This window comes from Toxotes jaculatrix, chromosome 2 (assembly GCF_017976425.1).
Source record: "Toxotes jaculatrix isolate fToxJac2 chromosome 2, fToxJac2.pri, whole genome shotgun sequence".
NCBI lineage: Eukaryota > Metazoa > Chordata > Actinopteri > Toxotidae > Toxotes > Toxotes jaculatrix.
Window position 1 is genome coordinate 5115220 of NC_054395.1, and position 14861 is coordinate 5130080.

The window sequence follows — 14861 nt, forward strand, 5'->3', positions numbered from 1 at the left end:
TAGTCTGAGCCTGGTGTAGGCTCAGACTGAGACCTGAGAAGCAGGCATCCGTGCCAGGAGGAGGGATCCCCTTTCAGCATATTGTTTTATTTAGCATCTGCATGGCCGCTTCATTTGCCAGAGTGCAGCTGGTATGGATTAATTCAGGAGATTGGTGACTTGGAGGGGAGGAATGGCCCGGCTAGTCTGGAGGAAGGATGTTAACCACATTATAAGCCTTTGTTTCCAACACTTCATTCCTGAGGAGTAAACTGAGCCTACTGAGCCCTACCCCTTCACTGCCTCTACCAAGAGGCCCGGGTTTGCTCAAACACACGCCTTCCACCTCGACTTCCTGACGAGCTGCAGCTGAGGTGTGGCTGCAGTTCAGTTTGTTTCTGTTTCTGCACAGGCAGCCTAAATGAAAACCATGTAGTTCTGCTCTGCCAGTTTGAACTGTTCCCCCTCAACCCACCCCACCCCACCCCACCCCACCCCACCGAGTCTAACCGTGCTCTCCACTCTGCACTAACGGACTGCTACCAGCCTAAACCTGCCCTTCAGTAGCTGGTTTCACTTCAAACCCAATGATCTCACCCTCCAAACTTCCTACGAGTTACACTGACACCGCTAACACCAAACCCTCTTTCAGCTCTGTCTTTTGTTGTGGCACACCTGGCCTCACATAACGTCCTATAAATGACTGTAGTGATAAACACAGAAAGGTTATAATGGTCAGTCAAAGTTCAGGACAGAGTTGCCGTGTGGAATCAATAGGACAGGTCCATCCACCGCCTGATTAATCCAGTTTAAGATTAACCCATCCTGCCTTAACATAACTCAGAGCAGCTAGGCATGGCTCTGAGTCAGAGCACGCTAAACAAAAGTACTGATCAGAGGTGTGTTTGTAGACTATACTGCCAGGAAGATACACCTTTTCCAAGAAAAGACAGCACTGAACCTATTGCACTGTCTGAGTACAGAAACCTTACAAAGGCCTGTAGAGAAAATGCACAGCCTGCACCTCCGGGTGTATTGTTCTCAAACGGATTCAGTTTTGAAATTTGTGAAGGCATGTTCATACTCCTCATAGACTCTTATATCCTGTGGGTTTAAAAACATTCCCTCAGGTGTGTCAACATTTCAACATTTATAACAAGACTTATGAGAGTTTGACCCAAACAAGGATGGAGTTTTATTGCTATTTATTTTGGACCAAAACACACGTATGTATAGAGTAGGATTAAAAATATCCAGTAAAAATCCAATGTACAAACAGTAGCTGCTGAATGAACAAATAAAAAAGACAATTTTAGAGGTTCAATCCTGCCTTCTTTCTCAACTCTGCTCACCTGACCACTGTGAATGTGAATTATACTTGAGACTGTTAATGAGTGTTAATAAAAAAGCAGACAGTGCAGCTTCATGGCTGCCTCGTTTCTTTGTTTTTGCTGGACAGAAGCAACCATGATATGTCCAAGAAAGATGAGCTGGACGTCGCAAGCAAGAGGATAGAGGGGTGGGGGTGATGGGGGTGGGGGGGGCAATGAGCACTAGTCCATGACTCAGGCGCATTGGGAACACTGATCATCCAACGGTGGGAGGGGGTGGAGGGTGAGTTATCACCTCTATCCGTCCCACAATCACAGATCCACAGCTGATACCCACCACAAAAGACGTGACAATGGGCCAGCCAGGGGACAGCGACCCCTCCCCCCCCGCCGTCAAACACCACAACCACCACCCCCACCCTATACTCTCACAACAATACCTCACAGAGCTCCTGGGAGCTGCCCTTCCACATGGCTGAGGCCAAGCCAGTATAACCCCCACCCCATGCCCTGAAAAGTCAATGCAGAAAAAAAAAAAAAACACACACACACACACACACACAAGGATGTTTCCCAGGCCTCAGCCTGCCTTCACAACAGAATACACACCTCAAGCCCCTTCAGACTCTCCTCAGTGTCTGCCTTTAGACCCGCCACCAAATGCTTGTTCACCATTATTTCAAAAGGGGCAGTGGAGTATTTAATGACGTCTCATCCACAACGTTTGTGCTCAGAAGAAAAAGGTGAAAGCTTTGTTTTGATCAAGGAACATCAGTCTCTTAGTGATCAATAACATTTCTCAAACCACCAGGACTAAACTAAACTAAACTAAATATTGTTTATAATATATATAACATTAATATTGCAGACACTTCTGCAACTATGGGAAGTTCAAAGGGGACATTTAGAATAAATAACAAAGGACATATGCACCAGAAGACAGTTTTATATGAGTTCAATTTGTATAGAAATGAAGCTTTGCTGCTGTGCATCTGTAAAATCAAAAATCCATGTTTCTGACAGCTAAAATCATCTCATCCGTTTGACAGAGATTTTGCAAAGCTATTTCCTCCTCCGACGAATCACAGCAGTTCAATGAGAAACAAGATTAACACATCTTATTATGTGCCAGAAAATCTCTCCCTGCCTTCTGTCTCTACCTGTCCATCCCAAACTTTCAGATGATAAAGGAAAAAAAAAAAACAGCCCACCTATGGACTGTTGTTCCAACAGTCTGAGACAGACCTCTTGCTTCTGACGTGACACTATGGGAGGATATTCTAGGCCATGCCTGGTGGATGTTGTGTTACACACTGCCGGTGCAGCTGACATGTCTGTTTGTGTGTGTGTGCACACGTGTGTGCACGTTTGCACATGATTCTGTCTGCTTCTGTATTCATTAGAAGACTGAGGAGGCATTGCGGGGGTGGAATCTGGGTTCTGTGTGGATGTCTGTACTCCATGTAGTTTGTAGTGTGTGTGTGTGTGCGTTCACACGTGCATGGTTTGGAGTGGGGGTGGAGTTGGGGTGCATCACTGTGGGAGACAGGCAGATGGGGATGGAAATGAGTAGGCAGTGAGCTCATGCTAATCTCCTCCTACAGCTCCTACAGCTGATCCAGGCACAAAACAGGCATGCACACAAAACGCACACACTCTCACATACCCGCATAACTGCAAATCATATGCTCAACCAGCCCCCTGCACAATCACACACCAAATGAGGAGGAGGATACCTCTGCTATTCAAATGTTCCCATGTGTCTCACGCGCATATTTTGCGAGGTAAGCCCAAAATCTTTCAGAGAAATCCTGAACACATGTGAGCACACAAACATTCATTTAATTGCATCACGTTGCCCGTAGATTTTGATTTGTTGGATTGTGGCGTGTGCATGTGTGTGTGCGTGCGAGTCTAGCAGCCTTCGTCAGGCAGCCATCTGCCCCGTGGGAGTTCCTGAGTGGCACGCGATTGGCCGACTGTGCTTCAAGAGATGCAAGGGGTGAGGCAGGTCACCTCTTTATTTGGGGTAGGAAAGGTCATGTGGTGCTTGGTGCTCTTCCAAACATATGGGTGCAAAGGGGTAAAATGGATGAGGGGGGGGTAGGGCAACACCAGAGGACAACACTGCGGTCATATACAAAGCACGCTCCTGGGCTGACGCAGCACAAAATAACCCCCCCTCCCCCCATCCCACCATCACAGCTTACCATTAAAGCTGCCCTGCCACTGGTTTTTAAACCCACATCTTTAAAATCAACTGGTACTGTTTATTCTGCTCTTCATGGCCTAACATTTACATGACATGCTGAACATATCTTTTCCCATAAAAAACTGAAGCTGTTCACAGTCTGAGCTTGATTTCTCCTCAAAGGCAATGTGTGTTTTCTGGAGCTAAATGTGCTGATAGCAGAAAGAGAGCAAGACAATATGAGGACTGGTACTTTCCTAAGCAAAGCATGCCCTACATGGATATCAGATATGATGCCATTCAAGCATCACCACAGTCAGAATCTGTATCTTTCTCAACACTTCATATAGACGTGTGGGAAAAATCTCAGATCTCATGTTTAGCCCTGTGATAGTGCAAAGCAAGCCTTCACGTCAAAACAAACAGACGGCGTGACTATTACCAGGTATGACCTGGATGTTTATCATGCGTGCCATCCCTAAAGAAATGATGGAGGAGCCGTCCCTACCTACAGCCACACTGTAAACACACCAGGACACTTGTGGCTTGCACGTCAGCAGACATCTATGCGTCTTAGCACACGGATCTATCCCTAAAACGAGTGTTACTGTAATGTCTGGATGGTGTAATGCAAGTCAATCCCTGCTGTTGAAACTGCACTTCACAAAACTATCTAAACATTTCTAATCTTTAGAACTATTCTGATTTCACCTGCACGAGCTTCACAGTTTGGTCTGACTGTGATCACCTGTGTGTAGCTTGAAGCCGTACATCGGAGCACTACGGACACACCCCTGGTAAAGAAGCCGTGGGGCAGGTTAAAAGAGGCGAAAGGTTAGAGGACGGTGCTTGGGGATGTGTAGTTAAGGCAAAAGCTGGGTTTACAGTGCCATGTGTGCTGATGAATATTTCAAAGACCCTCTCATTAAATAAACACACCAGACCTCACTGCCTATGGTAACCTACCATCAATATTGAATGCCCACAAAAAAAAAAAAAAAGTTGACACAGTACTGTTCACATGCCAATGGCCGAGCCAGACATCGAATTGCAGCGTCTGAGGAAGAGTTTCTTTTCCACGCAACGCCTGCAGGAGGTCACCGGGTTCCTCCTTCCGTGCCACTCTTACAATAATCCCAATAAGACGCTCAAGGTCCTTCAAAGACTTAAGAATAGCCACTGTAGGCTGGGTGTGCTTGTTAGTTTCACACTTTATTGGAAGGCTATGAATATCCTGACAGGGAGGAAATACTTTATTTCCACACGTGCTCTTGGCCCCTCAAATGCATTTGCTCTGAGCTTTGCGTGCAACTTGCAACTTGCATGCATGGTTGCCTACAACAGCAGCAACGTGGACTACTTCTCGGGAACCTTGTCTTTTCTCCATCTTCTTTGAATGGGTGGTCAGATAGGTGGGAGGTTTCCCGATGACCCCAGAGAGGGGCTTGATTTCCTTCCCTTGCCCCCTCGTCTCCTCCTCCGCACAAAGACTCCGACTACAGCAGGCCGGTCCCAGCAAGGTATATTAATACATTGCTCAGTCCCCCCACCCCTGCCTGGGCTCTTCATGAAGCACTCGGCCGGCCGCTCCATCCATTTGTCACATGAAGATGCTGCTGATGGATGGAGAAGCCAGTGAGCCAGGGGAGACGGGGGATGGGAGCGCAGCGGAGGGGGCGGAGGGCAGACAATGGCTGGCAATGAGGGCTCAGACTTCTCCTTTTCTTGTCCTCCTCAGTCATTCTGTCCTCCTGAAAGGGCTATTTGTCAAAGGTAGCTGTAATGTTGAGGTTTTTGAACCTCTAAGAGAAGCTGCATTTATTCTGAAATTCAGAATGACATAATTTTTCCAGACCTTGCATGCGGCCTAGAAAGCCTAGCAACATCGATTTCTATGGAAAATCCTAAGTTTGAAGTTATCAATGAGCATTTTGAACTGAAATAACCACAGAAACAAGGTGGTCACGGCTGGGCCTGTCAAGTGACAATAAAGTCAGAATTCCACAACAAATAACTACAAACACATACTGCTTTCTACAGGCTTTCATCCACTGTGCACAATCAAGCAGCAGCTGGGAAAATCCCCTTTTGTTCACACAATTTTAAAGGCTTTGAAATAAACAGCTTCTGGCTGGGAGACATGCTGTATGAAAAGAATCACTGCACTTAATTCGTTTTCCGCTGCTACTTCAATGGCAGCCTTTTGAAAAAAAAATTTCCAGACAACACAACAAGCTATATAACCTGCTCTGCCACTCTCTCACCCTGGTTTCTCGTGTTGGCGATAGTACTTTCCTGTCTCTGGTTGTAGTGTGAACACAGGCCCGAGACAGATGTTTAAAGTCACATCAAAACCACTGCACAGACTTTTCATCTCGCTACACAATTGTTCCTCAACGTTTTGTTTTTTTTTTTTCATCGAGGAGCCTCAGAGCAAAGCTGCTCCTCACTGAATGGGAGAAGAGGAGAAAAGAGCAAAATGAATGTAGGTTTTGCTGCCGATTGCCTGCACAGGGGAAGAAAAATGAAAGGGCTCAGGAAAAGAGGAGGCATACGAGGAGAGGAATTAGCAAAAATGTTCAACTCAGCTACTAACTGAACACCCTTGTTTTAACTGACTTTCATTTGTATATCATCCAGGCTAAAAATAATAAGTCAAATCATAAAAAGGCATTTTCCTCAGAATGCAATCCATCCTTCGCTTCCACCCAGAATGTATAACTATATTCTTGGTACTGTAGCACATGATTTATTTCAGAGCCAACAGTCCACTTAGGAGGAACTTTCCTATGTTGGTCTGTCACTTTGGTTTAATTGAGCTCGAGGAGTGACAGAGTTTTCAATCACACTTGACATAAAGACACTTCAATGTCAATATGGTATTGATCTCCCTGGCCCTCAGTCCATGCCTCACAGCATGGACTGACTGTCCTCCATTAGAAACCCAGACTGGAGCACGGCCAGGCAAAATAACTCATTATACAGACCTAATTAAATCGGTGGCTTCCTCTTTTTCAAAGCACAGGATACAAATTCTAAATTCCACTATTTGACAGGCAAAAAAAGTGAAACATCAAAACAGAAACCGCAGCATCAGATCTGTTAAAAAAGCTTTTCCTCACACCCACTCACTCAGGACAAAATCAAACTCTGCTGCAGAGTTTTGCAACTGTCACATTTTGCCAAACACCCATAAAAAGGGAATAAAAATATTCCCTCAGCTGTCATTGCAATGCACAGCCACCAGCTGTTGTCCTGTCCACTGCGTGGACATGGCTGGCTGTCAGCAGGCTTAGCCAACACTGCGCCTTGCATATGAAACAGGACATGGGCCTATATCCCCTCGGGGAGTTTACTTCCTCTGAGCCCCACCTCCTTCTTGAAACAAGCGGCCCCTTCTGCTGGAGGCCAGATATCCTGAGCAGCAGTGAGGGCATCTCAGGGGTGGGGGTGGTTGTAGAAGTAAAAGGGGAAGTTTTAGCTCCTGCACATAAGAGAAGCCAAATATCTGAGTGCATTGGAATGGAATATTAAAACACCTCAAATGTAAAAAGTTTTTTTCTCCTTTTTCCATTTTCAAGGCTAAATATTTCTGGGTTCTAACACTCGGCAGCTTCTTGTACAATAAGCAGTAGGATAAAGCATGGAAACAGTGTGCAGGAATGTGCTGGGAGTCAGCACAGTAACATAGCATATGTGGAGCATAAACACAAAATGGCTTCTACCCTGCTTTATTGCTCACTGGATTCTTCACACACGCCTCCTTCTAAAGAAAAAAAATCGCTTTCCACCACTTCAGAATGAAATGTAATCATTGAATAAGAGGAAATGTGGATTTCCTTTATTATTTTCAACTGTAAGCAGCGTAATCATTGTTGACTGTGAGGACGTGCATGCATGGGGACGAGTCAGGAAAGTTTTGAATGTAACAGCTGTGTAAAACATCTTCACCTCTCTGCAGGAGTGGCAAGTCTGGAATGTAAGCAAAGACTAACTGCCTCTCTGCCTCTAATGAATGAGTGTTCACCTGAAAAAAAAAACAAAAAAACTGTGACTTCAACAAAGAAAAGCTGCTTTATTTCTATAATTGAAGTAGCTGTAGAAAACACAGACAGATTTAGGAGGACACCAAAAAAAAAGTCTGATGTAAACTTGCTGGTTTTGAACAGAGCGTGAGTCAAGCTTTAGCCCCCCCCCACCCCCCCACCCCCCACCCCACCTCCCCCAATTCCCTTTCTCATATCTCTCTTTAACAGATGGATTGTGTAGAAATCACATCATCTTGAGGGTGAATTATAAAGTTAGCAACATACTAAATCTGCAGCCACAATCCTTATCTAAACATCCTGATGTGGAAAGCCACTGATTATGTGTGCCACCCACATGTGTACCAGCCAGAAACCAAAAGACTTGCAGCCAAGGGCTGGCATGAGCAACTTGGAGAAGTGCTCCACACCCAGCATATAAATTAATTTAAACAACTCAATAGTCAACTGCATTTTCTCGTTGCTGTTTAGAATCTGGCTCACATCCTCTGAGAAAAGAGCAGAGAATGAACTTCTTCCACAAATACATACACGCAGTGAAAAGTGAAAAGCTGCTTTTACTCAAACGCTCTGTGATATGTTCCTGTGTGTGTCTCAGGAGGGGCCTCTCATAAGAGTGTCTGCAAGGAGGGAAGTGCAGCAATATCACTTCCTGTGTCTGTCTGCATGCGAGACTGCTGCTAACACTTTTGTAACACCCTTATTAATATTCACCAGAGCCGCCCAGTTCCTTGGCTGCGAGCACGCAGATGATGGCGTTTTCCTGTGAGCTGAAAGGTAGAAGGCAGCGCAACGCAGTCTCGCACTTTGCCTCACATCCTCTAAGAACACTTTCGAAGTGCCTCAGCTGTGCTGAAATGTGCTGACAACGGGGAGTTCAGTTGCTATAAGTTTAGCAATATTCCTCAGCCCCTTCCCAGCATGTATTCCCTCATTAGCGTTCCTTGAAACAGGGCACTTGAGGAAGAAAAGGAGGAGTCAAATTAAAAAGCAGGGTAGAGGCTCAAATGAGCTTTGGGCTTAACACTTGGGTGCCCCGTCGGCACTTATAAAAATAGAAGAGGCCCCTGAAAGTGGGGGTCCTTGAGGTGTGCCCACTCGAGTCTGAATGAAAGTGTGTGCCAAGAGTGGGTATTCACCATGCATGGCAGGACTTTGGCACTCTTCAGGACTTCAAGGGTCTCTCTGATTTCTCTTTCTTTAGCAGATTCCCCTGAAAGAAGCCTCAGTGGGGACTGGAGGGAAGCTGCTTGTAAACACTTTTGCAGTTGATTTCTGCGCCTCATCAACCAGTCTGCTGCCCCCAGAGGTCCACTCCACTCTGGTTTCAGTCAGACTGGAGCAAAGAGTAAGTAACAGGGGTATGATGAGTGTGGGGTTGCCTGTGTCAGAGGTGGGTGGCTGGCCTAGGGTAGGTGGATGTTTTGTGTGTGTGTGTGTGTGTGTGTATGGGGGGGGTATGTTTGCTGAATGCTCCTCTTTGTTGGGATCATATTATGTTTCCACCACAATACTTCTAAACCCTGCTTCATCAACTCCATTCATGTGTAACAGTTCATGCAAATGGCCACACTAGCCTTTTTTTCCTAGAGGTGGGGTGAGGGGTGGGATTCCTTTTATCAGTCTACCACCCAACTACCCTCCCTGCAAACTCCTGTCTGCACACCAAAGCACAGATTATAATCCCTTCATCCATCTTTACAGTCAGTTATCCCAAATCAGCAGAGCTGATGGAAACACTGAAAACAAAAAAAGAAAGAAAAAAAAAACCCACAGGAAACACGCAGAGCCAAAAACCTGCATAGATGCTCTAATTCTGATCGTTCAAACGTTTTAGAATCAACCCAAGTAAAACGAGAATCAGAGACTGTGGTTACAACCGGAGAAAATGAAAAGCCTTCAACACGGTGGACAGTAACGCTGATTAAACCCACAGAGAGACAGACAAACGTTGCACGTTCACTGTGGCACATAAGGTTCAACAGGCAGACACAAAAATTTGTGATAATAGCAATAATCCCAAAGTGAATCCCCTCCCATGGGAACACACATGCACACACACAGTGAAAGAACAGTCAGAAATTTAGACTGAGCAAGAAAGCTTCTACCGCACTGACGAATGTGTGAGTGTGGAAAAACTGAAATATCTTTTAATCTAAACTAAGAAGAATCATTTTCTTGCTCAGATGTGAATTCGTGTTTAATCTACACACTCACTTTAACTGCTGTTTACTATTTCCCATTGAGCCATTTGTTGGTAAATGAGATAGTATTTACAGTACAGGCCAATAAAAGTGAGCCTGAGAGGTGTTTCACAGGCAAATAATGGCTTTATTGCCACCAGAGGCGTTTTGTTGTCACTGCTGGATGAGGCTCAATTAGTAACAAAATGGCAATGATGACCAAATACTGAGTGGCTTCTCTGCAGGAGGGGGGGGGGTCACTGGCCCCCAGACAGACACACATGACGTACAAGACATGCGTATGATGGGATTTAGTTTCAGATGAATTTTGGAAACATGTGGGTAAGCCTTTTTTTTTTAGCATTCTTTAACTGGGACAAATTTCATTTTAGTGGGGCCCACAGAGAGCCCTCTCAGGGACAACTGGGATTCCCAGGACCACAGGCCAAGAAGCACAACTATAAAACCAATATCTACAGCACAGCCTCTAGCTGGAAATATTTCTAGTGGCATCCAAGTGAAATCTCACCGGAACCACCCAAACTCAATTTTAAGGGCCATAAGGTTCCATCTAGGAGGCCACACTACATGGATCAACCTGCACCTAGCAGGTTAGTGTGTTTGAAGGTTTGGGTAAAACTGTATTTTACATGCAACTTTCAAGAAGCTCCGTGCTGTTAGAAGGAGGAGTACACTACAGTGCATTTAAATAAGATGAGTGGGAAAACAATAATTGAAAATAAATAACAATCAGAATTAGCTAATGCATAAACAGCTTCTTAAGAATGGAGAAAATAAATACAAACAAACAAACCAGAACGTGCATGCGCTGCAAAGCTTAGAGAAAACGAATAACTTAATAACTTAATAAGAGTAATAAGAGCTCCATGCTGAGGCACAGCATGAGGACCAACTCACCCTGGATGATGCTTTCCTCTTGTACTTGTTGGCGAAGTCAAATTTCTCCTTGATCTCGTCCAGGAGCTGCTCCAGACGGGCCTTCTCCTCTTTCCCCGTGTAATCCTGGCCCAGGAGGATGTACGCCCTCCAGTTTGCTGAGTCGAAGCCCCAGTGGCAAGTCCTGTTCTCCTGCGCCTTGTGACTGTGCACCACGAACTTGTGGGTCGGGTACATGAGTCTGCAGTCCATGCACTGGATGCACGCTGCGTTGGGGCTGGTGTACAGCTCCGGCACGAACAAGCCCTTGCACTTGCCGAAACACTCGTGGTAGACTTTGAAGCTCCTCTCGGTGAGCTCCAGCTCCAGAGAGCCTCCGCTCAGCTCCTTCTTGCATCGCGGCGGGTAGGCGCCTCCGTAGATCAGGGCGTTGCAGAGCCGCTCAGCGTCCGTCTTAGTGATGAGGCCGCAGGACGGCGCCGAGAAGGGCAGGATCCCCATGACTTTGAGGATCTCCAGCTGGTCCGCCGTGCACCGGGAGCAGTAGATGTGCAGCTCGTCGCACACGGAGTTGATCTGTTGCAGGCTGAAGTCCCGCAGCACCGTGTTGAGGATCTGCGGCAGGCAGAGTCGCTTCTCCCCGCCGACCACGAAGCACGAGATGGTCTCGCCTTCCAGCACCGTCTCGCACCTCTCGGTGGAGCGGTCCGAAGGGATGAACAGCGGGCCCGGCATCACCGGCGGCGGCAGATGCTGCAGAACCGGCTCAGGCTCCTTACCGTCCTTCTTGAAGAGGAGCTCATGTTGCCACCGGGCAGAGAAAGCCGCCGGTCCGCCCAGAGAGCTCATAGAGCTGAGGTGAAACTGCTTGAGAGTTTGTTGCAGTCCCGGATGAGGCTGGAAGCTTTGCCGACTTACAGTCTCCATGTTTTTCCTGCAACTTTAGAAGCGTAAATCCTTCTTGTCGTCGATCGGGAATCACGAGTATCTATCCGTCCCTGAACCTGGTAAATCCACGGCGTCCCAGAACTGACCAAAATTTCGAAGCGCTTCATCAAACATCCAGTAAAAAAGTCCCAGACGGTGAGTTTACAGTTTTATTCCCGTGACTACTGAGTGAACACCGGCCAGTCGCTCCCTGCAGCGAGCCGCCGACTGTCCATATCTGACGAAAACGGCTCTCCAAACTCCAGAGAAGCGAAAAGTTCCGTTTGTTGAATTCCACAACGAAGCGGCTGACAGTGAAACAAAAGCGGGAGATATGAGTCGATACAGCGCGATTTAAAAAAAAAAAATCCTTATTTGAGTCTCTTTCCGCTGTCGAGGACTGCAGCAATCCACTCCGTCTGCCCCCGCAGTTCACTCTGACTGTATGGAGATGAGAAGTCTGAGAGCCAGCCTGCTCGCTCTCTCTCTCTCTCTCTCTCCCCCCCCTCTCTCTCTCTGCCCCAGTCTATGACTCTCTCTCCCTCGCGCTCTGTTTAGGTCTCTCGCTCGCTCGCTCGCTCGCTCTCTCTCTCTCTCTCTCACGCGCCCCCCGCCCCCTCCCTCTGTGTTTGTGTGTCTGGCTCAGTCATTGAATCCCAGCCAGGAATGTGAGTGACTCTGCAGGCAGGCTGGGCTCTTCCAGGAACAAGCCGTCACCCCCCACCACCACCACCACCACACATACACACACACACACACACACACACACACACACACACACACACACACACACACACACTACCCTGCAGAGAGCAGAGAAGAAGTCGTGAAAGCAGTGGGGAAGACTGCGTTCATGTCGTATGGGGAAAGTATCTGTCGTTTAAACTTTCTTACAGTCAGTTCTGCGGTGGTGGAGAGTAGCTAAGTACACATACTTTACTCAAGTATTTTTAATTTTGTGCTACTTTATTCTTCTGCTCCACTACAGTTCAGAGGGAAATACAGCTAGAGTTAGTTGGCAGATTAAGATTTTACATACACAGCACCTACAGTGGGGCTATATAAAACAGTTCAGAGAAGCCACCCTCGAACGAGCTGAGACATTTTAATGACACACACATTCAGGCGTCAGTAATAATAATAATAACACATCATGGCATTAAAGGGGCCGTTCAGGTCAGTTTAAATTATGAAACTTCTGATATATTTCGGGCATTTCTGTACTTTCTCTCAGGGAAAAATGTCAATACACGACTGTAACTGGCTGTAACTAAGTGGCCTGTGTTTTTTTTTTTTTTTTACACTGACCTAATACTTGTACTAATGTAATGTACCAATGTATGTAATTTTTGGTAACACTTTGATCATTTTATACATGTAACTAAATAGTGATTTAGTTCAAAAACCAATTATTTTTTGACCCGACTAACGTTGCGTTCAAGTCACGTGGTGTTAGCAGCCTTTCGATGGCTTGTACTTGAGACGAATACACGGAATACATATTTTTCCAGTTATTGACCGTGTTTGGAATCAACATGCATTTTTCCACATGTGAGTGCGGATGTGTTCACGTCGACGTCAGAAATGTGTTCATTCACCGGACGAAACCTGGGGTGAACGGGATTTCCACACAGGAAGCTCATATTTACCATCTTTCCCATTGGCCCTGAACGTAGCAGAGGAATAGAGAGAGTTTCTGTGATCGTACGGTTCGCGGCTGTAGAGAGAGAGAGAGAGAGAGAGAGAGACCAAAGAGGATGGGTGGTGTTTTGCGAGACAAGACAAATTTAGCTTTGGAAGGGGAAACGCAAATTGCACGACTGACTGCGGTTTATTTATTTTCCCTTCTGCTTGAATGTGTCAAAACTGTTTGGCAAGTAGCGGCGAATAAACAAGTTTCATGTGTTGGCGACCTTGAGAGACAATCTTGCTAATGAAATGACAAGAGAAGATTTTTTTTTCTTTTTGTTTTTCACAGATCAACTATTAGAAAATGTTGGGCAAATCACTAGCACAGCCAACAAAAAATAAATACATACATAATTATTTATGTAGCCTATGCTTTCTATTCTGATTTTTTTTTGTTGTTGTTGTTTTTTTTACCCACAGAAATTTAATCTTTGCTAAACTGCCAGGGTCATGTTTTTGTTTGTTTTGTTTTTTTTTGCAGGCTATGTACATTTTTACATAGTTTGCTCATAGAAATGCAAATCTTTGTATTTTCAGTTACCACCGGATTAGACGTATATAAATAAAATAATTTATAATTGTTCGTGCTTTGTCCAAGGATGAGTTAAATAATGAGTTTTGGGCTGTACATCACGTAAAAGTGTAAAAGTAAACTTTATTTTGAAATATCCTGAGGACTTGCAGAGTTGTCTATAAGGTTGACATATGAACAGAGAAAACGGCTCTGACACGATGTCTTTAAATCCTATCTTAGGCAGTGAAGACGTAAAAATGAAGTAATTATCAACCTAGTGCTTCAACCTCAGGAGGTCATGTGTCCAGAGCAAGTTCAACTTCAGTTGTGGTGAAGCAGTTTGCTGTTCCTGTGGCGCCCCCTAGCCAGCCACTGCTCTAACTGCAACAGGATGGCAGGGGGGCGAGATCTGGAGCAGTCTTCCACTGCAGGCCAGCAGAGAGTCTGGGAGACAAACCTACTGTGTTTGTGGCGGTTTATCATTACAATTATTGTTAGAAGATGGAAGATATTAAGTATTAAAGTAAAACTCTACTGTGTTGGTACATTTTTTGATTTTGGATGTGGATTTTTTTTGTGCCAGTTCATTATTATTATTTTATTTTATTATTTATTTACTTATTTGTGCATTTTGTCATCTAATACCGCCAAATTGCAGTGGAATGAGCTTGTAACATAACTGGAAATGATGTACAAATATCAGCCCAATCGTCCAGATGGTGGCGCTGTAATTAAGGTCGGATAGCGCAACTTTGGAGAGGCCACGCCCCACACACCGGAAGTCCACTTGTTTTGAAATTTCACACATAAGTCCAGCTCAGTGTGAACTACAAAAAAAAGACTCTTGGACCATAAAAGTTCACCATCATGATTTTTTTTTTTTGCTAATTTTCACGATGCAAACTAAGTGGATTCTGACTGAACACCAAATTTGATACACAACCAGGACTGAGCTTCACAATTCTATTATAAATGGGCAAGGTCAGTCCAAAAACATGGCTGCCATCAATCAAAAAACATCGGATAGGATGCGGCTTAGCAGGACATTGCCCATAACTGATCAACAATTTGTCTAATCATCATAAATCTGGGTACATATCTTCA

General features: G+C 45.4%; 2 protein-coding genes across 3 annotated transcripts in view; one reads left to right on the forward strand and one right to left on the reverse strand.

The window, feature by feature from the left end:
* The window catches only part of skia (v-ski avian sarcoma viral oncogene homolog a), a 70316-nt gene extending 58332 nt beyond the window's left edge, over positions 1-11984 (reverse strand). For both annotated transcript variants that reach the window (XR_005896334.1, XM_041062351.1), the window contains exon 1: positions 10649-11984. Coding sequence is in view for 1 of the 2 variants with exons in the window: in XM_041062351.1 (XP_040918285.1) it covers positions 10649-11554 (906 nt within the window). In the remaining variant the exon portion in view is untranslated. The remainder of the gene's footprint in view (positions 1-10648) is intronic.
* LOC121199043 (tumor necrosis factor receptor superfamily member 14-like) overlaps positions 1-14861 on the forward strand; it is a 751306-nt gene that overhangs the window by 462478 nt on the left and 273967 nt on the right. The gene's annotated exons all lie outside the window — the stretch shown is intronic.